General features: G+C 43.1%; 1 protein-coding gene across 2 annotated transcripts in view; it reads left to right on the forward strand.

Annotated features, from left to right (window-relative positions):
• Positions 1–894: 894 nt before the first annotated feature.
• Positions 895–25,565, forward strand: part of DECR1 (2,4-dienoyl-CoA reductase 1) — a 50,095-nt gene continuing 25,424 nt past the window's right edge. Inside the window, exons 1-5 of one of the 2 annotated variants that reach the window (XM_068126172.2) lie at positions 895–1,032; positions 7,284–7,483; positions 8,762–8,819; positions 13,635–13,721; positions 21,850–21,997. In XM_068126172.2, coding sequence (XP_067982273.1) covers positions 967–1,032; positions 7,284–7,483; positions 8,762–8,819; positions 13,635–13,721; positions 21,850–21,997 — 559 coding nt within the window. In that variant the 5' untranslated portion in view covers positions 895–966. Of the gene's footprint in view, positions 1,033–7,264; positions 7,484–8,761; positions 8,820–13,634; positions 13,722–21,849; positions 21,998–25,565 lie in introns of both variants that reach the window. The other variant, XM_068126173.2, reaches the window with a different exon arrangement.

Raw genomic sequence — 25,565 nt, forward strand, 5'->3', positions numbered from 1 at the left:
CACCATTATCAACCAACCATCATGCAACCACTACCCACCATTACCAACCATCCATCATCCAACCACTACCCACCATTACCAACCATCCACCCACCCACCCACCATTATCAACCAACCATCCATCATCCATCCACCCACCCACCCACCATTATCAACCAACCATCATGCAACCACTACCCACCATTACCAACCATCCATCATCCAACCACTACCCACCATTACCAACCATCCATCATCCAACCACTACCCACCATTACCAACCATCCATCATCCATCCACCCACCCACCATTATCAACCAACCATCCATCATCCAACCACTACCCACCATTACCAACCATCCATCATCCAACCACTACCCACCATTACCAACCATCCATCATCCATCCACCCACCCACCCACCATTATCAACCAACCATCCATCATCCAACCACTACCCACCATTACCAACCATCCATCATCCAACCACTACCCACCATTACCAACCATCCATCATCCAACCACTACCAACCATCCATCATCCATCCACCCACCCACCATTATCAACCAACCATCCATCATCCAACCACTACCCACCATTACCAACCATCCATCATCCAACCACTACCCACCATTACCAACCATCCATCATCCATCCACCATTATCAACCAACCATCCATCATCCACCCTTTCCCATGTATCGTACTTATCAATGTACCAACACCATCCTCGGACGCTGTTGATATTTCTTCGCCTCCAGATCCGAGGATGCGCAGCAAACTGGAGATTTGTTGTTGTTATCCGAGATTTTATTTTAATTACATGATTTAATATTTCTTATCTTACCTTATTTTATACTGGCGAGTGGCGTGCGTCTCTACGTCATTACAGGTACTCGGGGAGAAAAGGGGGTAACTTTCAAACAAAAACAACAACAACAACAACATTCCTGAGTTTACTCGGTCGCTGGTTAGTTGTTTGCCTGTGATGGCGGCAACACTTCTAGTCCGTGTGGTCCGAAGGTTTCCAAGTGCAGCTTCGGATCTTGGCAAGGTTTGTCTCGTGACGTCCTCTCAAGCACGAGCACAGTTGTTGTTGTTGTTGTTGTTGTTGTTGTTGTTGTTGTTGTTGTTGTTGTATTCTAGTATTCCCGTTACAAGTCGTTCTATCTCGGAGCACCACGTCACTTTACACCACAGTTCAGGTTCTCTAACGTGTGTAAGTTTATATCAATGTGGTGAAAACTCCATTAAACCTGAGGTGGATCTTATTCGTGACGATTCTGAGGTGGATCCTGAGGTGGATATATATATAGTATATATACACACACACATGTCCTAGGCAGGCACGATGGCTGCTCCACTGCCCGCAGGCACGATGGCTGCTCCACTGCCCCTTCCGTTGAAATCAAATGGGTGACTGATGGATGGATTGTTTTGGTGCTGATATAGCACAGGCATGATGGGCCAAATGGCCTCCTCGGGTGTACAAGATCCTCATCCGTCCTTGTGTATTTGTCTGGATAATGCATTGGTGGAGTGAGAGAAATCGATGTATTCATTAACGACTATCGGTCGGTGTTATTTCGAAGATGATTTCGCGGTTAAAAAGTAACAGATCCTGGTGCACGTATGACGTCATTACGCCACCCAGATGTTATCTTCTATATAAAAACGAATGACACGTTTGTTTGTTGGTGACGCTACTCCTCTGAGCTCCCAAGGTTAATCCTGGCAAAACCTTATAGGATCACTTTTTGTTTTTTAACCCCATACACCCTCCTTCGGGTTTTAAGTAGTCATTTTCTCACAATTTATAACTTATAAACAAACACAAGAGCCACCACCTGTCATGGGGAAGAGGTGGGAGCCCAGAGGAAGGGGGTAGAATGGGAGGAGACAGGGTACGGGTGGGAGGAGGGAGGGTAAGGTGTGGGACGAGGGGAGCATCACACTTATCTGCTCTGTTAACATCACACTTATCTGCTCTGTTAACATCACACTTATCTGCTCTGTTAACATCACACTTATCTGCTCTGTTAACATCACACTTATCTGCTCTGTTAACATCACACTTATCTGCTCTGTTAACATCACACTTATCTGCTCTGTTAACATCACACATCTGCTCTGTGAACATTACACTTATCTGCTCTGTTAACATCACACATCTGCTCTGTGAACATTACACTTATCTGCTCTGTTAACATCACACTTATCTGCTCTGTTAACATCACACTTATCTGCTCTGTTAACATCACACTTATCTGCTCTGTTAACATCACACTTATCTGCTCTGTTAACATCACACTTATCTGCTCTGTTAACATCACACTTATCTGCTCTGTTAACATCACACTTATCTGCTCTGTTAACATCACACTTATCTGCTCTGTTAACATCACACTTATCTGCTCTGTTAACATCACACTTATCTGCTCTGTTAACATCACACTTATCTGCTCTGTTAACATCACACTTATCTGCTCTGTTAACATCACACTTATCTGCTCTGTTAACATCACACATCTGCTCTGTGAACATTACACTTATCTGCTCTGTTAACATCACACTTATCTGCTCTGTGAACATTACACTTATCTGCTCTGTTAACATCACACTTATCTGCTCTGTGAACATCACACTTATCTGCTCTGTGAACATCACGATTATCTGATCTATTAACATCACGCTTATCTGTTCTGTTAACATCACACTTATCTGTTCTGTTAACATCACACTTATCTACTCTGTTACCATCACGGTTATCTGATGTATTAACATCACACTTATCTGTTCTGTTAACATCATGCTTATCTGTTCTGTTAACATCACGCTTATCTGCTCTGTTAATATCACAATTATCTGCTCTGTTAATATCACGAGTATATGCTCTGTTAACATCATGATTATCTCCTCTGTTAACATCATGCTTAACTGCTCTGTTAACATCACACTTATCTGCTCTGTTAACATCACGATTATCTGCTCTGTTAATATCACGATTATCTGCTCTGTTAACATCATGATTATCTCCTCTGTTAACATCATGCTTAACTGCTCTGTTAACATCACACTTATCTGCTCTGTTAACATCACACTTATCTACTCTGTTAACATCACACTTATCTACTCTGTTAATATCATGATTATCTGATCTGTTAATATCATGATTATCTGCTCTTTTAACATCATGATTATCTGCTCTGTTAACATCACACTTATCTGCTCTGTGAACATTACACTTATCTGCTCTGTTAATATCACACTTTTCTACTCTGTTACCATCACGATTATCTGATCTATTAACATCACGCTTATCTGTTCTGTTAACATCACACTTATCTACTCTGTTACCATCACGCTTATCTGATGTATTAACATCACACTTATCTGTTCTGTTAACATCACACTTATCTGCTCTGTTAACATCATACTTATCTGCTCTGTTAGTATTACAATTATCTGCTCTGTTAACATCATGATTATCTGCTCTGTTAACATCATGATTATCTGCTCTGTTAACATCACACTTATCTGCTCTGTTAACATCACGATTATCTGATCTACTAACATCACGCTTATCTGTTCTGTTAACATCATGATTATCTGCTCTGTTAACATCATGATTATCTGCTCTGTTAACATCACACTTATCTGCTCTGTTAATATCACGATTATCTGCTCTGTTAACATCACACTTATCTACTCTATTAATATTGTTGCGGATCTCAGCGCTGGCCTTTTCCCCTTACCAAGGGGGGATTAGTCCCCTTGTCTTTGACTAGCCGACGGGATCCGGGACCTATGACGTCCTCCCCGGACAGCGCGAAATAGGGTTTTAGAACTAGGAATTCGCTATTACCTAATTACTCACGCTGCCCAGAAACGAGGAAATAAGCCCCGCCCGAATCACGGGTGTTGGTGGATACGCCGAGCGGGAGCAAACCCGTGACCCGAGCCGTTATCAATGACTAAACCCGATCCAAGCGGTTCTTAATCGTGCCACGCTTACCCAATGATGGAAATCACAGAAACGGTCGAATTTGGAAGAAAGGAAGAACAGAATTTATTTACACAATGTACAATGGTTCAGCAGAAGAAGACACAGTGCAGTCCTTAAGTACAGTCTTAACTTATTCCCTGGACAAACGGGCCCGTTCACACTCGACACACTCACACAGGGTTTGCAGACGAACAGGTCGATGGTCCAGGGATGGCGTCCGGGCAGCTCTCCCTCCGGTCCCCAGCTCGCACCGTGAAGTAGATGAAACAGTAGACGGCAGGAGCTCTCCACGTGTCGTTGGCGCGCACGGGATAATTACGGGGCGAACGGTAGGGTTGGGCTTTGGCGGTTAATCACTCGCGTGGCTGCGTGTGTAGCAGTTCAATCGGCGCTAACAATGCGCTTCCAAGTCCTCCTCACAACTCCGGGTCAGTCCTTTCGATACAGTCCTCGACTCGAGCGCCTGCCTCTCCCTTCTCATAACTGAGGTGGTGGCCTCGCACAAAGGGTTTTATTGCCACGCCCTTGGAACCCTCTGGAACTCACCAGACGTTGTTCATCACGCCATGCCCTCCGAGCCCTGGTTGGCTGGGAGCCCTTACCGTCATCGTCTCTGATATGCTCCTCGACTCTGCCACACCCCGACCTCGCGCTCCTCCCTCTTTTCAGGCCTACCTCGTGTCACTTGGCTAGTTTTGAGCCAACAAAGGGCAGCGAACGCTGCTGGCTGCCAAAGCGTAACAAATTGTGGGTAGCCAAAGCGTAACAAACTTAAGGGATGCCAAATGGGGCGCGGGATCGATTATGCCCACTGATGTAATTGGGGGGGGGTGGGGGGTGGGGGGGGGGGGCGCAAGGATGAAAGGACCTAAGCTCATTTCTTTACACAACGCAGATATTACGAGGGAAATGGCCTACTCTTACACATACTATGACATAACTAATACTCTAAGTGGGCCTACGTGTTGCTTGTGGACTAACTATGGGGGGCAAACCTTTAACCTTTAATGATGTCATATGTACAAATCTCAGAACCGTAGCAATATCATGATTATCTGATCTGTTAATATCATGATTATCTGCTCTGTTAACATCATGATTATCTGGTTTGCCATCACCCTCAATACTATTGGATGCATATTATCTGGCCCCCAGAGCTTTATCTACTCTTAGCTTTCCTAGCCTTTTCTTAACATGCTTCACTCTTACTGAAACTATCCTCCTCCTACCCTCCTCCTAACCTCCTCCTACCCTCCTACTTACTGGGACCCTTCCTCAGCTCTGAGATAGATACCCTCAGCTATTGGTGTTTCCCCTCACTATTCTTGTGTAGATATTGAAGCAAGATAACTGTTGACAAAGCCTGAAAACATAACCAACCTAACTAGAACGGCACTCAGTAGAGAGCATACCTCCACCTGGTTGGCCATATCACTCAATGGTGAAGAATCACTTAAAAAATTAAATAATTGTCATATCCGAATCCATATTCAGATCTTCCCCAAAATCAATTGTCCTTGTCAGACACCCAACCGGTCCACCAAGTTTCGTCCAAATCCATCCATAACTTTTTGAGATATCCTGCTATATATTGTTTTTGGCCCTATCTCCCAATGTTGAAGAATCACTTTTAAAATTCTACTATCCAGATCCGGATCTTCACCAAAATTGAGTCGATCCTTCCGTGTCAAACGCACAACCTGTCCAACAAGTTTGGTCCAAATCCGTCCATAACTTTTTGAGATATCCTGCTATATGTTGGTTTTATCCCGATCACTCAATGGTGAAGCATCATTTAAAATTTTAAATAACTCTCATATCCGAATCCATATTCAGATCATCACCAAAATTGAATGGAATCGTCCATGTCACACCCCCAAGCGGTCCACCAAGTTTCGTCCAAATCCGTCCAAAACATTTTGAGATATCCCGCTATGTATCGTTTTTGGCCCTATCTCCCAATGGTGAATAATCACTTAAAAATTAAATAATTCTAATATCCGAATCCATTTTCAGATTTTGGTGAAGATATACTAACCTAATAAGCCTGACATCTGACTTTCATCACGATCCACTCTCCCTGTGCTATCCCACAAAAGGCCCACATTTTTTACCTCCACTACCGAAGGTGGATGGAGGTTATGTTTTCACCCCTGTCTGTCTGTTTGATTGCTTGTCTGTCTGTCTGTCTTTGAAGAAGGTATCTCAAAAAGTTGTCGACGGATTCGGACGAAATTTGGCAGAGATGTAGCATATGTCACAAGGCGAAATTATTATATTTTGGTGAGGATCCGGATTCGGATCCGAATACTAGAATTTTAAAAGTGATTCTTCACCATTGGGAGACAGGACCAAAAACGATACATCGCAGGATATCTCGAAATGTTTTGGACGGACTTGGACGAAACTTGGTGGACAGGTTGGGTGTCTAACAAGAACAAATAGATTAGATTTTGGTGGAGATCTGAAAATGGATTCGGATGTGAGAATTATTTTATTTTTAAAGTGATTCTTCACCTTTGGGAGATGGGGCCAAAAGCGATACTTAGCAGGATATCTCAAAAAGTTATGGACGGATTTGGACGAAACTTGGTGGACTGGTTGTGTGTGTGACAATGACAAATCGATTCGATTTTGGTGAAGATCTGAATATGGATTCCGTTATGATAATTATTTAATTTTTTAAGTGATTCTTCACCATTGAGTGATATGGTCAACCAGGCGGAGGTTGCTCTCTACTGAGTGCCGTTCTAGTTAGCGATGTTATTGTCCACTTGCTTGTTCGTTGACATGATAACAATGATGGTCATACCATTGAATGATAGATGAATGAATGAATGAATGAATGAATGATCGTTTATTTAAGGCCATTTTCCCCGCTAGAGCGGGGGTTGGCCTTGCGTACCCCATGACGATCATGGTTCCCTTTTTGAGGGAATGTTCTTATGGCCGGATGCCCTTCCTGACGCCAGCCCTTGGTCGCCTCTTACGATGCGCAGGGATCGGTGTACCTATTCTAAACCGGGGTACACACCGGGAAATGATAATTTGATGTACATTGTACATTTGATGTACATTTGATGTACACACGGGGAATGTACATTGAATGATAGATAATCAAATTAAAATTGCTCGGTCTTGTTGCCTCATTTTGAACAACTCAAACGATGGGTTAAAACTGCACTAATCCTGGTCTTATTGTATGCCTTCCTTGGTTTGTCTGTGCGTATATCATTAACGGTGTGCAATTCTTATCGCAGTACATGCCAACAACGTGCAGTCTGTGATGTGCTCCGTAGGCCTTGTGTTTGAAGACACGATCAAATTCCACACATGAAGGTGGACAGGCTGCATTCTTCCCAGCAGACGCGCGGCCAATGCTTCCCACAAACACCTTTGATGGGCAAGTGGCACTAATAACCGGTGGCGGGACGGGACTGGGACGGGCCATGACAATGATGCTGTCTACGCTGGGAGCGGAATGTATTATCACAAGCAGGTTGGTAAAGAAGCATCCATGCTGCAATTTCAAACTGTTCCGCTTGGTTATTCGAGTTAAGAAATGAGAACGATGCAATTGACGGCCAAAAGGTCAAAGGTCAACTCAAGGTCAACTTCCAAAATCATCCATTTTCATCTAAAAATTCATCAATTTTCATCCGATTGACTTGAAACTTGAGCAGCAATTTTCACATTGAGTCGCTAAATTGGGAAAACAACTATTTTTGAGGTAAAATGGTCAAAGGTCAACTCAAGGTTATCTTCCAAAATCATCAATTTTCATCTAAAAATTCATCAATTTTCATCCGATTGATTTGAAAGTTAAACAGCAATAGATAGTGCATCACTGAATTGGGAAACAATATATTTTAAGGTCAACTCAAAGTCAAACTTGTAATACTGTATCATCAATTTCCATCTGAAAAATCATCAATATTACTCCGATTGACCAGAGCTTTGATTAAGATCGTCAATTTTAATCTTAATGAAATAGACAATTTGATGTTTCTATGGCAACCTTTTTGGTGGGGATGGGTGGATTTTGCAAGTATCCTGCTCTGCATGACGTCTTCTTGTTTTATTTTAATTTTTATACAAGAGTGAGGTTCATCGCCTTTATTTGCATGGAACGCTAAAATTAGTGCCTTGTGCATATGTTATCCCCATTCACCTTGGACTGTGATTTCTGAATACCTTTATTTATTAATATTTAATAGGCATGCCTACTGTTAACGTAACAAAAGCAACAATAATGAGATGACAATACATAGGACAGGCAATAAAGTCCATCACCAAAGCCGAACCCTAACCGTTCCCAAGAGACTGCTCCGGCAGCATTGATGATGGTGTAGCGGCTACCGCTGGGTTTTCACAATCGCCTTGCACCTACCAAGGACGCGGAGCGATCACCATGCCGGGCTCGTCCAGGACGCCCGGGCAGGCCCGCGCTCAACTTGCCAGGCCTCGGCCGGGACACCCGGGCGTGCCTGGGCAAGCCCGCCCTCGACTTGCCAGGCCGTGGCCAGGACGCCCGTCCACGCCCCCTCTCGCCGTTCCCGGGCAAACGCTCCGGGATAATGTGTGTATATATATTGCTGCCCGATAAACGGGCTTGAGAGAGTACCTGAGTGGTTTTGTTTGAATAAAGCAACTCGGACGAATTCCAGCTTTTTGTCGCGTCCATTCTTCCGATCGATGTGGGAGCACCGCTCCTTCAATGGTGACTATGATCATGATGATCTCCATAACATGAACATGGTTTTTTTTTGATTTGCAGAAAACTCGATGTGTTGGAAGAAACGGCAAGGGAGATCTCGGCTGCAACAGGCAACAAAGTACGTCTGCGCATTCTCGATGCATTTTTGGTTTTTCCATCCATGTATTCTGTCGGGATTCTGTCTCTGCACGAATTATCTTCGTTTTCATGTCGCTACACTTTTCCAGCCACTGCAAAACACAGGCTCCGGCACAGGAGTTGAGAGCCTTCAGATTGTCCTTGCGGACTTAAGTTGTCGCCAAGGCTCTGGTAAGAGAGCACGATCTCGGAGATGCTCCATTGTTTGATGAGTCTCTCCACAGTTACAATTTGATTATTTATGTCACTACTTTTGCAGAAGGGCTCTGTGGCATCCAACTCCAGTCCTGAGGCGGTTGAGACACAGCCAGGTTAGCCGTGTCTCACTCGCTCCCTTTGGCAGGGACTCAATAAACCCATAATGATTCACTATTTTGAGCCCTGTGGAACCCGAGAGGACAATCATTTTTAGTTTTTGAGAAACGATCCCCCAAAGTTTGATCCCGCATCCCTCCTATAGTCAGAATTCCATTGACGGTGTTCAATTTCAGTAGTTGATTTGGTAATGTTTGCAGCTTGAGTATAGAGAGATATTATATTTCCACCAATTATGAGAAACTGCTGAAATGTAATGCCACCTATTCTTTTTCTCCAATGAGATAAAGATATTCGAATGAAACAAAGTGGATTCCGCACATTAGTTCTTCCTGCCGCTGTGTGCGAAGTTTCATGATTCCAACACGAGATGTCTCAGTGCTATGTTAATCAAGGTGGCAGAGGGCAGCATGACATTGCCAGTGTGGTTAAAACAGCGTGCAGTTATTGGGTTTATGAATGTGAATACGACCAGTTCCTGCTCAATATTGTGACTGTAGATGAGAGGTGGGATGAATAACTGGAAATGAGAGTTGGGTGCTCCATTACGATCCTGAGAGTAAGAGACGGTCAATGGAGGTACCAACACAAAGGGTCACCAGCACCAAGAAATATTGAAGACGCAAGCGTCTGCCAGGAAAGTCATGCTTACGGCTTTATGAGACGTCCATTTGGAATTAATGCCAAAGGTACCACCATTAACTCTGAGCGCTACATTGAAACTCTGAAGAAACTGAATGCACGGATTCAGAATGTTCATCCTGACATGCAGATGGTTTCCCCCCAGTATTACAATGGTCACCTTGCCTTACATGAGTACAGGATCTGAAGCAAATGGTCACCTTGGTTTCACCACCTTACAGCATCCACTATGCAGCCGTGACTTGGTTCTGTCAAATTTTCATCTCTTCCCCAAACTTGAGGAAAATACATTTGTGGAGAAATTTTTTCTTCCGATTATGACGTTAAGGCTGCTTTGAAGTACTGGTGGAGTCAGCAGGATGCACATGTCTATGGTTACATCATCACCAAACTACTTGAATGTTGGCACAAACGTGCGGACCACAGTGGCGATTATGTTGAGAAATAAATATTGTCGAGTCCATGGCCGATGAAAACCAGCCTTGGACAGATAATCAAACAGTTAACTCCGAGGCATACAAGCCAAATTATTGGCGGTATTATTTTTGGCGCACGCGGGAGAAGAAAACCAGGGTCTTACCTGTACGACAGAACCACAGGGCTTATTCCTCGAACCCACAAACAAATACACACACGACAAGGAAAATTCACAATACAAGAATGAAATGCAAAAATAAAGGATTTAATGACAATAAAGCACGGAAATAAAATGTATGGTGAGGTAAAAACTATAACTCCTAATTTGAGGATCCTCCACTCAGACACAATTACAGACAAGAGAATGATAAAAGAAAAGAAAATGGTTTGGTGAGTCGGCCGATACTCAGATTTGCTCCAATGAGGACAAGCGTGAATGGTCCCCGAGTCTCCGCGCGGGAGCGCACAAGATGGCGCAAATCGCCACACGGCACACGGCACACTGAGCCGTGAAGCGGCGGTAAAACGTCCTCCTCATCCGGTCGTTCCAAGCTCCACAAAGCTCCAATGAATCTCTCATGGCGCACACGACACAAAGCGCAGCTGTCCTCCACCCATGCCAGAACAAGAGAGAGAGCCTTATTCCACAAGCGCACACGAGCCAAAGAATGCGACTGCCCGTGCCGAGAGAGAGAGAGAGAGAGAGAGAGAGAGAGAGAGAGAGAGAGAGAGAGAGAGAGAGAGAGAGAGAGAGAGAGACACGACAGACGGGACAGACTGGACACACCCTCCTTTTTCCCCTCACTGATGTCACACTCGACCAATCCCCGCACCCCAGTGCATCATCCCATCTTCACGACCAATCATCCCCTTCAGGGCGGGGCCTCACGGCCTGCTTGGCGCCCAATGACATAGCTCCGGGCGTGGCCTATCAGTTACGATCCTTCGAGGCGGAGCCTAGCCGTCCTTCGAGAATGTTCGGCTGGGCGGGGTTTACTTGCCGGTCGTAATGTCCAGGTACTGTCGGCAATGTCGGATTAATGGCTGTTGTTGTAATTGTTGTTGTAATGGCGGCCCTTTTTAGATTAAATGAAAACGTAGGGAAAATCACAGGAGGCCAATTACACACTGGGGGTTATTAATATTAAGCCCGAGAATTAAATAACATAAAGCCACGCCCCTTATGGCGACATGCAAACACTATTAAGCTCAACATTTACCCTGCTTATGTACATCGAAATGGGCCTTCTACGTGTCACATGGTCCATGCTAATCTATACATTCCTATATCCACTACGGTATTTCATCCCTACCCCCAAAAACCCCCCCAAAAATTGGCATAGGTCACACAAGATCTGCCAGCACCCTCTTCTGGTGAAACTGCCAAAATCAAGACTCTCTGCTCACCTTCACTCTTTCATTCCTCTTTTCTCCTGCCTCTGGAACAAACTCCTTCACTCTCTTCAGTCCCACTCCTCCCTCCAGGTCTTTAAAACAGCTGTTCACCACCATCTCTTATCTTCCCCCATCCAAAACCTTGATCTTTTCTACCCCCGCTAATTTCACCCCAATTCCACTTTTTTGAAATACCAACTTCTGTCCTGGAAGTCATTGGTGTCCTTGTGTTTTATACTTCTCCCTCCACCCCCCCCCCCCCCCCCTTCCCATGCCTCCTCCCCCCAAGCCCTCTTCCTTCCACACATCTCCCTGCTCTCAAATGTTGTGTTTGTGTGCTTCACCTTCTCTCCCCATCTTGTTTTCCGCTCCCGCTTTTTGTGTGTTTTGTTTGTCTGGTTGTTTTTTTTGTCATTAATGATGGCTCTTGCATGAGCCTCAATCTTGTATACAAAAAAAAAAAATGTCGATGGGAGGGTTGTCCAGTCGGTCTTTTCGGAGAGACATAGTAAGAGTGTGAGATTTGTCAGGATTGAAAGACATGTTCCACTTGTTTGACCAGTCTGTGATTTGTCCCGGTCTGCAGAGATTGAGGAGGCTGCAGACTGCCGATCTGAGGGATGAGATATGGAGCGGCAGAGAGTGGAGTCATTAGCAAAGAGATAGAGAGGATTTTCCAGAGAGTCGGAGAGATCATTGATGAAGACCAGAAAAAGCACAGGGCCCAGAACACTGCCTTGAGGAACTCCAGCCTGAACAGGAAGGGGAGATGAAAGAAATCCATTCAGGGACACACGTTGACTATGACCAGAGAGGAAGTCCGCAAGCATAAGCGTAAAGTAATTAATTGTGATATTAAATATGCGTCACTTATGTAATTGTTAGACACCACCAACCTATCCGAATGTGTGTGTCTAAAATTATCAACCTGTTTCACCTCCTTTTCAATGCTTATACCTCTGTTATCTGTAATTTGTGGCTTGGTTTTGTGCCTGCATCGGCTTAACCGCAAGTTTAGGCAGCAAAATGAACCTCGCTGTCGTTACAGGGTCATCATGGTTCAGAGCCCAGTGTGAGAGGTCACAGAGGGTTTGCTGAACCCACCTGGCCGAACGGTGGCCAATGGTGAATGAGAAGGGGGGTACTTAAAGCGTAACCAGTGACCTGTGCGGTAGACCTTATGAAAGGCGGGTCCGGGAATGATTGGGGAGGAGGATCTGGGGGCTATGCTGCCACAAAGATCCCACAGTGGAAGCCACACCCTGTCCAGCCAAGCTGCGCCAACATCATGCTGGCATCACGCCTCCCCTGCTCTCTTCACCGGTGGCCCAGACATCGAATAGGGAAGACCAACTTTCCACCAGACTTTGCCGGCTTGAAGAACGATTATTCTGTCCTGTCTGTCCCCAACTCTGTCTATGTCACATGGTATGAATGTTGGCCCAGTTAGGACATAAACAATTGAGGCATCCAATTCGTTTGTTGACACCATGTGCCCGTATGATTTGGAGTGGGCCAAGGGATTGTTTTTACCTCCGACACCAAAAGTGGATGTGGCTTACGTGGCTGACGAAATTTAGTGGACAGGTTGGGTGTGTGACAAGGACGAATCGATTTTGTGGAACATCCAAATATGGATCCGGATATGAGATTTAAAAAATCTCTTAAGTGATTCTTCACTATTGAGTCATATGGCCAAAAACGATGTCCTGTGCATAGCAAGATATTTCAAAAACCTGGCATGACTTATGACAAAACTTGGTGGATGAGTTGGGTAAGTGAAAAGAACAAGCCGATTAGATTTTGGTCCGGTCGCTGTGATGCGATTCGCCATATTCGAACCGGTCAACCGGAACAGACCAACTGCTGCAACAATATTTTTTATTTCAATTTCACATCCGATGGCATTACTTGTTTCCCATTTGGTCTTACATTGATCTGAAGGCCTTGACTTTGTTTTTGGTCCAAACAATGTGATACAGTACTGTCTCTCTGAGGGTTAATGAAGAGCTCTCCTCCCATCCAGGTGCATGCCATCCGCTGTGACATCCGTGACCCCGACACAGTGAAAAGTGCAGTGGATGAAGTCCAAAACCTCACAGGACTTCCACATGTAAGTCGATTATTTTATTAATTATATATAAATACTGTCGTGTGACTCCCCTTGGTTAATACCGGGGAAATCACGGATAGCCAATGGTGAGCTTTTAAACTCCTAAGGCGATGCCTAAATGTGGATTTCACAATATATGCGCGGGAGGAAAAAAGAAGAAGAGGAGGCTGAAGCACTTACCTGAGCGATCCCGGCGGGCAGTCTTCACCCTGCAAAAAGTAACTCAAACCGAGGCGGATTTAAAATGTACAAAAATAAACAGGTTTATTTTTACGGATGGCGATAACAAGAAAAACGCGACGGTAAAACTAAATTCCTATAGGATCCTCCACACCAGACTTATACACAGACGATGGATTAAACAACGTTGGAAAATAATGGTGCGATTTATCGTGCACTTAGCTCTGATCAACTTGGTGGGAGGAGGGCGGGGGGGGGGGGTCTCGCCAGTGTCTGTGAATGGGTCCGGCCGGCATGCGCGCACGAAAAGCGTGCGTTGGCGGGAACTAGGCCTCGTTGCGCCCGTTCGTGCTGCAGCGCTTGCACCAGGCCTCATCAAGCCGCAGCGGCAAGTCGCACGTCGTTTCCGCCTGCAGAACTCTGCACATCTCCCGGTGGCGTCTCTGAACACGGCCGGTCCAAGCACAAACGTGTGAAGGAGAAGAACAAGGGAACCAGAAGAGAGCAAGAACAGGGCAAGATTGGAGGGTCAGAAAGCAAGAGTCCAGTGTCAGCGAGCAAGAGAAAAGCGAAGGCAAGAGCAAGGGTGAAAATGTCTGTCCTCCAGCTCTTTTAACGTGGGCTCGTGACGTCATCAGCGCTTCTCCACCAATCAGCGCACTGCTTCTTGCTCGTCTCTGACGTCCTCGGTGGTCCTTGCCAATCATGAGTCCTTCCTTAACCTGGCCTTCCAGTTGGTCGACTCCCACCCAATTGCGAGTCGCTTCTTGCTCTGCCCCGGCCAATCAGTCGCGAGTCCCCGGGGCGTGTCTTCGGCCTGCTTGTCTTCCGTGGCGATGTAGCTGGTGCATCCAAATGGCAGTGTTCAGAACTGGCTTCCGGTTGGTTTTATGGTCATTATTTAGTGCAATTAATGGGCCTTTCTCCTTGGTGTATATGGTGCAGTGCCAAAAGAGCCAAAGGATAAATCACTGAGGTTTGACTTACAAGGGATAATTTATCCTTATACCTTAATCTAGTTAACAAGCCCCGCCCCCTCATGACAGGGATGAAGATACACCTTCGACATTCGGCTAAACAGAACTTATTACATGTGGATGGTTCTTACCCGACATCCGGAGCACCGACCTATACAAATCTACCTGGCTCTACGTATCACTACCCCCACAAACATAACAATACTTACATATAATTATAATAATTAATTAATTACTAATAAAAAGTACTTGCATATAATTAGAATTAAATATTTTAATATAATTAATTGACAATACTCCATTAATTAATTAATTATTTATTGCTCGTCAGTGTTAGCCTCACCAGTTCCCGAAGGGACGGGGGAAGCTGTTGTCGTGTAGTGTAGTGTTTGCAGATCAACTGTAATATAGTGCCACCTGGTGGCCTACTTTAATATGGCACTCTGGTGTGTGAAAAGGGTCCTCTCAATAAAATACCCCAATGAGGTTTTTCATTTTGAAATGTTCCATCTGTATCAGTAGAAATGTAAATGACAATATTAACAAAACAAAAACACAAAGCACTAAACGGGTTTCTGTTTCCATATTTATAAACAGCTTGTGCAGGATGGCCTAGACCTAGAGGTACGCAAACTCGCCTATAAGCTGTCCAGCCTGGGTTTGAATCCCGACCCAGCGGTAAACTGCCATCCTGGTGTTTCACAGGCAGGGTGATTCCTCAATGCGTGTGCCGTCCCTCGGATGGACATTAAGCCGGGTGTCCCATCTGCCAGCATTCGTTGGTGGACGTTAAACATCTCGCAGTGACTGTCGCGTAGAGGAGGTGATGAACGTATATTTTCCGTTCCCTGTTGTAACATGTTCGACGATGTAATCACACTGTTATTTCACATCGTCCTTTCCAACAAAATTCCACCAAAATGCTCACATTTGTATAATTTTATTTATTTAAATGCAAACAAATTTTCTCCTTTTAGGTGGAAGTGTGCAGATGTCAGAATTCTGAATGAGAAGATGAGAACACGTGGCGTGTTTAATCGCTGGCATGTGCATTTCCATTGAGTGAAGATGTCAGTCGGTTCATTTAATGTTTTAATTGGATATAAGTATTCCATGCACATTGTTTCTTTCCTCCAAAGCTGTGTGAAAGTCATGCACACACACACACACACTTTTGTCCAAGATTAAGAAACGCCATCGTTGGCAGCATAGGTGACCCGTTCTGGTTATGAGACGTGCGGTCTGGTGGACTGTTCTTTGTCAAAGTAGTCGATGGTTAATAATGATAAACATTGTTTAAGGTTCTATTTCTGTGCAATGCGTCGCTCTACTCTGCTTGTAATTGTGGGTAAGAGGTTGGTGGAGTAGGGTGGCGGAGGGGTATGGGAAGTGGGGATGGTGGTGGGGAAAGAATATCTCGGAGGCAAATGGGGCAATTTGTAGGCTATAACAAAGGATGTCTCACAAAAAGCAGTCCTTTATGACATAGACATACAAATTGTATGTGGGACATTGCACTGTACTTTGTGGGTATCACATTCGGACCAAATTCTTATTTATAATGAACATCTTCTTTTTCTCCTATATTGTGTATCACAACAATAGGCTAGCATTTTGAGTAGTTAATGGAATTGTGATATACTAACAGAGTACCCGCCCTATGGGCGATCTTATTCCAAGCATGCAATACATGTGTTCTTCAAATAAAGGTACAAATAAAGGTACATGTGTTCTACTGACACATGTACCTTTATTTGGGCAGTGTATAGGCAATTGACAACTGCCTCAATCGCTCCAAAAAATAAAACAAATAACCCAGGTTACGTGCATGTAGCAAAAGCATGCTTGCTGCTTATGTAATTCAATACACCAAACTGCACTGGAAAGCATGCAGACAAGAACACTATACTGTAAAGGGTGGGACTTGCAATACCTTCACCCACCTAGAGGTGGCGCTGCACAATACACCTTTACATAGAGAATTAGCATCCCTTTTCTTTCCCATTCCAAAAATGGCCAAATCTTTCCCATTCTTCCCTGCTACCTAGATTCGTCAGGGCAGTGCAGTCACGGTCAGAGAGCCGATTGGTCCACATGGACCGTCCCTTTCCCTCTTGTATCTGTCTCTTCTCTCTCTTTCTTTCTTTTTTCTTTCTTTCTTTCTTTCTTTCTTTCTTTCTTTCTTTCTTTCTCTCTCCTCTCTCTCTCTACTCTCTCTCTCTCTCTCCCTCTCCCTCTCCCTCTCCCTCTCCCTCTCCCTCTCCCTCCCTCTCTCTCCCTCTCTCTCCCTCTCTCTCCCACTCTCTCCCTCTCTCTCCCTCTCTCTCCCTCTCTCTCCCTCTCTCTCTCTCTCCCTCCCTCTCTCCCTCCACCTCTAACTCTGTGGTTACTCTGACTTCATAAAGGTGGGGGATGTGGGGCATCCCTGGGTTGCTCCTGGGAGATCGATCAGCTGTTTCTGTGCCGCGGGCTTGTTCGAGAGAACTGTCCGGGTCTATACATCAACGACAACAACAACAAACACCCCCATACACAAATTGGGGTCATGGTGTTCCGATGTAATAAGTCTGGATGTAATTGGGCCAGAACTGTAGGAGTAGTAACATGACAAACAAAAACACACACCGGTCTGTGAACTATAGTAGGGATGCACATGCCCCAAAGCAGTTTTTGTTGTTTTTTTAAAACAAAGTCGTGGCTCATGGAGGAGCTAGAAAGTAGAACGGATCAGGACGTAATCAAACAAAAGGACCAACAGAAAGAGAGGAGGTGAGAACAAACCGACAGCAGGGTTGAGGGTAAAAATAGAGGACGACTTGGACAAATAGAGGTTTTTTTTTGGGTTTTTTTTGTATACAAGATCGAGGCTCATGTAAGAGCTAAGATGTGGAGGATGTGGTGTTCCAAAGTTTTATCCTAAAGTGCTGCTGACGTCTGAAAATGATCTTTAAGTGTCGTAGAAAAGTGAATGACGTGGAAAATTGTTGATTTTTATGCATTTAAAAAAGTCGAGATGTATTATACATCGCCATGTTGAAAGAGATTAGATTTGCCTCAAGAAACCCATTGGATTTGCTTTATGGACTTTCACTAGTTGGGTAGACGTATTCATGCCCGGACCGAGAAGGCTTAGTCGTCGAATTTGGTATGAAGCCGTTTTACCAAGTTGGGGGAGGTAGGAGTGATGATCATAATGATGTTTGGTCTCACTGTCCACATTTAGTCATGTGATGCCTTCGCATCCTTACTGAGGATACTTGTCACCTGACGCATGATGCAGGCACAACCCCAGATGAAGACCGATCTGGTGGTTGAAACGTCACACCTTGGTGCTTTCTTGTTTGAATATTCATCTACCCAACCACAGCCACATGTATATATTTTTTTTTTTGCTTTTTTGCAAATCTCAATAACTGCCCACAATTTCATGAATATTGAATGTTTCTTTGGCTCACCCGTTCCCAAAGGGTAGGACTATTTTAATCGGTCTACTAGGTGACGGTGAGTATGTGAGTCCGCACGCAGATCTACTTTCTTGAGATTGTTCATTCTCCGATATATCCCAACCAGTCCCCACATTGTTAAATTTTGTGCCTTAATTATTTATTACCTCCGCCACTGACGGTGAATGCATGGAGATTATGTTTTCACCCCTGTCTGTCTGTCTGTTGTCTGTCTGTGAGCATGACATCTCAAGACGTTATGGACAGGTTGGGTGTGTGACAAGGACGAATTGATTAGGTTTTGGTGAAGATCTCTATCCAGATACTAGTATTTTTAAAGTGATTCTTCACCATTGAGAGATGAGGCAAAAACGATATATAACATGATATCTCAAACGATTATGATGGGATTCGGCAAAACTTGGTGGATGAGTTGGGTAAGTGACAAGATCAAGCCGATTCGATTTTGGTTAAGATCCGAATCCAGATCCAGCCTATCATTGGGATTCAAAACGTAAACTGTTCAGACTGGCGGAGGTATTCGCTCTACCGAGTGTCGTTCTATTTACCTCCACCACCAAAGGTGGATGGAGGTTATGTTTGCCCCCCTGTCTGTTTGTGAACAAGACCTCTCAAAAAGTTGTGCATGGATTTGGACGAAATTTGGTGGACAGGTTGGGTATGTGACAAGGATGAAATTATTAGATTTTGGTGAAGATCTGGATCTGGATCTGAGAATTTTAAAAGTGATTCTTCACCATTGAGAGAAAGGGCAAAAACGATATATGGCATGATATCTCAAAAAGTTGTGGACAAGTTATGACAAAACTAAGTGGATGAGTTGGGTAAGTGACAAGAACAAGCAGATTTTGGTTTAGGCCTGAATCAGGATCTGACCTATCAGTGGATACCGAACATTAACTATTCAGCCTGGCGGAGGTACGCGCTCTACCGAGTGATTGCGATGTTTTTCTTTTCTTTTTTTTCAAAAATGAAAATGGAAAATGAGATTAAGAAGACTAAGTTAACACTTCCTCTTTTCAGCTCCTTATTTCTGCAAATGAACACCTTGAATCTGTAACCTTTTTCGCATATGACAGTGTGTAGATCTGGAAAAGTATTTGAGTGGAATAGATCTTCACTTGCTCTATAAACCATGCCAGAACCCAGTTTTGTCCTTTTGGCAATTCTTGTGGATATATGGAATCATAGTTACCAAAGCTGCTTTGTCCTCTTATTCCTCTTCTTCTTCCCCACAGCATTGAACTGTATTCTTGAAATAACTTTGATCACTACAGTGACTTGATGTTGAAGGTCGGATCTTGTATAAATTAAATTATAAATAAACCACATATAACATGGAGACATCTTCCAATAAGACATATAGTGTTTCATGTGCAGATGCAAATGTGCAATTTACCATTTGTAAAAAGTATTTGTAGCTTTTCATGAGCGGCGTGTGTCTCGTGTTTGGATGTTCACAACGACTTATTTAACCCTTGGATGCAGTGATTTGGCCTCGGAGGCCCACAAGGTTTTTTTTGTTGCAAAAACTATGCTGTACATTTTATTTTTTATTTTTTTTTATTTTTTTAGAATGAGCCTCATTTTCACTGACTTTCATGTTGTTACACAAAATTCAGTGACATAAATAAATAAAAATTTCATTCAGGCTTGTGGGAAAATCTTCATTCTTCACTTATAACCCGAAAATCCGACACGAATGCAGGCCCCGCATAAATGTTGTTGTACTACTATGTTATATCATTATTTTCTTAATATGAGCCTCATTATATGCTCCTATAACTTGGTTGCAAATAATTCAGTGACAAAAATATGAAAATTAAAAACTTTACACGAATACATTTGTGGGGCCTCCGAGGCCCAATGGCTGCATAGGTGTATGATTTTTGACAGTTGGAGACATATACATTCTAAATAAAAGGATCAGTGAATCATATTTTTTGAGCAAATACTCCTCCACGAGCCTCAACCTTTTAGAGAAAAAAAAGTTAAAAAACCAAATACAAAAATTTTTTTGGCCAAAAAAGATTCATTACTTGTATGGGATTCTTCCAACTAATAGGATCAATGATTCACGTTTTCTGAGCAAATACACATCCATGAGCATCGACTTGGATTGAAAAAGGATATGAAAGAAAAAGAATCTATAAAAAAAAAAATTACATGAATACATCCGTTGGGCCTCCGAGGCCCAATGACTGCGTTTATTTTGACGCCTGCATCTCAGAGTTAAAAGACCATTTCTCACCAGATACATAAAGCCAACTCACACAAATACTGTCGACGCTTCAGGCCGAGTCAGATATACCTCTGGATGCCGATGGCCGTATATAAATATACAGGGTCGGTGACATTTAAATGGCATAACCCGTTAATTGGAGATGCGGTTGCAATTAACCACAGTGCCCAAAACACCCTCACCTTATAAAGTACTAAAATTCACCAAATAACCCATTGAGTAGCTTTTCCTTGAGGTGGACCTTCATTCAAAACCATGCCTTAGATCTTGGTATTGAAATACTCACAGTAGACCTTGAAATATGCTCATCTTGGGAAAAACATTGAAATATGCTAACCTTGGGAAAAACCTCGAAATATGCTAATCTTGGGAAAAACCTCGAAATATGCTCATCTTGGGAAAAACCTCGAAATATGCTCATCTTGGGAAAAACCTCGAAATATGCTCATCTTGGGAAAAACCTCGACATATTCTCATCTTCGGAAAATATTTTTGGGTCTGTTTCATGAAGTGCACCCATCAGTTGTTTTCTAACTCTAAATGTTGCTCGGTTGTTGTTGTTGTTGTTACCGAGTTGTCAGTCATCAGTTGTTGTTGCTAAATGATTGTTAAACTCTAAATGTTCATCACTGTTGCATTTTTTGGAGAGTTTAAAAGGGGCCACCTATGTATTAGGTAAGTGGTTGCGTCCATGATCTGTAATCTACAACAAAGCAACCAGCAGTGGTTTTACACTACCAAGCCATGTGCCCGAGAGTTTACTTTGAATATTTATTGTCTCGCCGAGCAGCGGCTTGGATTTCTCTCAGAACCTTTTTGCGTCTTATTTAGACAACTGCACCAAAATAAGCTAAAATGCTGAGGACCCAGTCTCAGAGTATCTTATTGATCTCAAGGAGATCCTCAGCAGATGGAGCACGGCAGCCCCGTCCTGCCCACAGACTAGATGGGGCTGTAAACAATATCCAGAGCGTCATGATATTTTCAAAAAGTTACGGATGGGTTTTGACAAAACTTGGTGGATGAGTTGGGTGTGTGACAAGAACAATCCAATTAGATTTTGGTTCAGGTCCAGATGCAGATCCAGATACATTCAGATCCAGCCGACCTGTGGGATACAAAATGTAAACTGTTCATCCTAGTAGAGGTATGCACCCGACCAAGTCTGTTCTAGTTTAATTATGAGAAAATGTTTTTTTCATTCCTTTTTTGTCCTATAATAACGTTCACACACGACGCTGCCCTCTTCACCTTGCTCAATACAGGTGCTGATAAGTAATGCGGCTGGAAACTTTGTGTGTCCAAGTGAAAATCTGACTCCAGGAGGCTGGCGAGCCATTACTGATACGGTGCTTACAGGTACAGCTTACCTTACGTTGGAGGTTGGGCGCAGACTGATACAAGCGAAGCAAGGTGAGCATTCACTGCTTTCTCAGCCTGCTAATTAATAATATATATATATTTAATTATTTTTTTTAAAAATTATTAATTAAAAAAAATTTTTTTAAAGTAAATATGATGGTCATTAGTTTGCAAAAAGTCTGATTTGCAAAAGTGGTGGTTTAAGGAATCGCTTTTGAAAAGTGACATTCGGAATACTGTATCATAAAATCGGCTTCAGATTTTCTGCACTGATGGATAATTCCTTATTCTGTTGACATTAGAAATCAGAAATTGTTTAATTTTTCTTCTGCATTGCCTGGTGTTGGCTTAGCGGTTAGGGTGCCGGCTTGGGATCCCAGGATCCTGGGTTCGAATCCCGGTCGATCGCTGAATTAACGCCAGGGGGGTTGACTCAGCCTGTCATCCTTCCGAGGTCGGCAAATTGAGTACCAGCTTGCTGGGATGAATGATCCCGGTGTGTACCCCAGCTTAGAATAGGTACACCGTATCCCTGCGCATCGTAAGAGGCGACTAAGGGTTGGCGTCAGGAAGGGCATCCGGCCATAAAAACATTGCCTCAAACAGGGAACCATGATTGTCATGGGGCCTGCAAGGCTAACCCCCGCTCTAGCGGGGAAAATGGTCTTAGAAACGATCATTCATTCATTCATTGCCTGAGATGTTTAAATGTAAAGTTTAATTTGTGAAAGTGGTCATTTAATCCCACAATGGGAACTATGACTGCTTTTTAAATGTGCCCAAGGCAGCTTCACACTGGTGTCCTTTTCTCGTCCAAAAGACTTTCCCCGTGTGGAGATCGTTACTGTGTCTCAAGGGGGAGGGTGGGGGGAGAGCCTGTCCAACTGTTATTTTTGCCATGAATCGAAGATCACAGCTAGATGGTGATGTAGCATAATGGGAAGTTTTGCCATAAATACTGCTCAGGAAGTGGCTTGGAAATCCTGTGATTCCTGAGAAAAAAATATAACAAAATATCATCAACTAAATTTACTAACATGTCCTTGTGAATTTGCAATGACATTCTACCTAGGAGGACTGGAGGAAAAGGCGAGATCTATTCAAAAAGGTGAAGCAATTTTGCAGACGAGAGAGAAGAGCGAAGGGATTGAGATGTACAAAGTGTGGAATGATTCGTTGATGTATAATTTATTGGAGCAAAGAGAAGTTGAGCTGGGAGACACAGGAGAGCACAACGTGCAAGACAAGATGAGGCCTGTGATCAATATGCCAAATACATTTCTGTTGTGACCATAGGCCTTTTATTTAGAGTTAGAAAATGTTGATTATTTGTTTGATCTCGGCTTTAGATTCCAGAATGCAGGAGTCCCAGCACACAATAGAGAGCAACACTTCAATATACTGCATGTGAGTGGTATGTCAGGAAGGGATCGATGGAGCCAAAGGATTTCATAGTTTTTCATGAGTATGCTCATTTGGCATCACCTTCACAATGTGCTCTACCCAGAGAGTCACGTCAGATAGTGAAGCCAAGTACCCGAGAGAATGTACTTTTTTCCAGTGGTACATCTCCACAGAAAGAAGAATTTTCAGGTAGACTCGCATTGTTACCGAGTCACCCTGGCAAGTTTGACTGACCAATGATCCGACCTGCGCTGCGATTGATCTATGGAACCTTTCGTTCTTGGCCTCAACATCTACGGTCATATATCTCTTGGGCTGACTATATTTCCATATGTGCGCTGCATCAATGCATTGCTTCCATTTGTGGACCTGGATTTTTCCCGCCACTTCTTACTTCTGGATGTTGCGGAGGCCAAAACTCTGCATATTGGCATCACCCACGAAGGAAGTGCAGGACCGGCTACATTAACACTGGACTGCCAGCTCCCCACTGCTTTGTTGTCAGTACAAACTAATTCTGTCATTTGATTCTTACACTAGCTGGAAGCCTGTGGTAAAAATACCACGATAGAAAAATAACCACTGGTAGGTGTGAATGACCCACAAAATATGTAAATTAGCCGATGGTTTGAACAAACGTGTGAAAACACCATGCAGAGATTATTCCTTACCAAGTTGCATCTAAATCGGGTGAATACTTTTTTAATAAGTCAAAATTGGTGATCCCGGAATCGTAATGACCTTCGATCTTTAAATCGACCGACTTAATATGCAATTTCTTATGGGATATGTAAGGCATCAGGAGGCCTTCGTGCTCAGTAGTTCCACAAGGTTTTATTAATATAGTACTATTAGTTTTAGTGTCACAGGTGATGAAGGTTGTGGTCAAGTTTCATTGAAATTGAGCGTGTAGTTTCAGAGAAGAGAGCAAATATCTATTTTGGGGGGTTAAATACGGACGCACTTTGACCCCCAGTACTCCAGTAGTCCCCTAGACCCAGATTCTTTTTTAATGCCGTGAACATTCTTTGGTGCATCACAGGTGATCAAGGTTGTGGTCAAGTTCCATCCAAGTTGGGCGCGTAGTTTCAGATAAGAAGATCCAAGTGTTTACAAATTCACTGATTGTCTCAATGAGAGTCAATCAGTCAGTTTGGAAAGCCTCGAATACACACACCTCCCTTTACAAATTAAAAATTGCTTAAAACCAAACGTTATTGTACAAATGTTGTACACCGCTCCTTTCATATTCCATCCCCAGGCTGCATGACGTCATTGCCGGGCACCGAAGGGGGCTCGGCAATGACGCACGCTGAAAGGGAGCACTCAGTTTTCACTCTGGTTGTTTGTTTGTTTTCTTGTTTTCTTTCTTTCTTTCTCTCTTGTTTGTTTGTCCGGGCAATATCTCAGCCATCCTTTGAGATAGGAAGCTGAAATTTTAGCACAATAGTGAGAAAGTACTTTGACAAAAACATTATTTTTGTTTTTTGATTAATTAATTATTTAATTAATACTTATCGATTAATTCAGTACTTATTTATTTCCTTTCTCATCTGGGCATTATCTCAAGCGCCTTTTGAGTTAGGAAGCTGATAGTTCGACACGACAATGACCAAGTGATTTGGCTGGGAAGGGTATTTCTAATTTATTGATTGATCAATTCATCAATTTATTATTTAATTATTTGATTAATGACTTGATTAATAATTTTTTTTAAGTTACAGATTCGAATGAAACGGTGGTGGTTTAAATATTATATTAGCCATTTGATTAATAATTTAATTATTTTACGATTATTATTTATTTCTTTTCGTTATTAGTCACTTATTTATTTTCTTTCTCACCTGGGCAATATCTCAGGCAACTTTTGAGCGAGGAAGCTGATATCCGGACACGACAGTGACAAAGTGATGTGGCTATAAAGGATATTTTTGATTAATCAATTAATCGATTAATTATTAATTGATTGGTCAATTAATCAATTAATTTTTTTTTTATTGAGATTAATGACTTATTTAATTAATCTTCAAAAAGTTACAGCTTCAGATGAAACACTTCAGTTGAAACACTATTAGCCAATTGATTAAGAAATTATTTTACGATTATTATATATTTATTTTAATTATGCAATTAATCAATCAATTATTGTACCCCTCTCCCTCCCAATGCAGGTATTGCCGGGCACCTGGTGCTGCCTGGCGGGTGCTGGTGCTGC

This window comes from Myxine glutinosa, chromosome 10 (assembly GCF_964187855.1).
Source record: "Myxine glutinosa chromosome 10, kmMyxGlut1.1, whole genome shotgun sequence".
NCBI classification, from domain to species: domain Eukaryota; kingdom Metazoa; phylum Chordata; class Myxini; order Myxiniformes; family Myxinidae; genus Myxine; species Myxine glutinosa.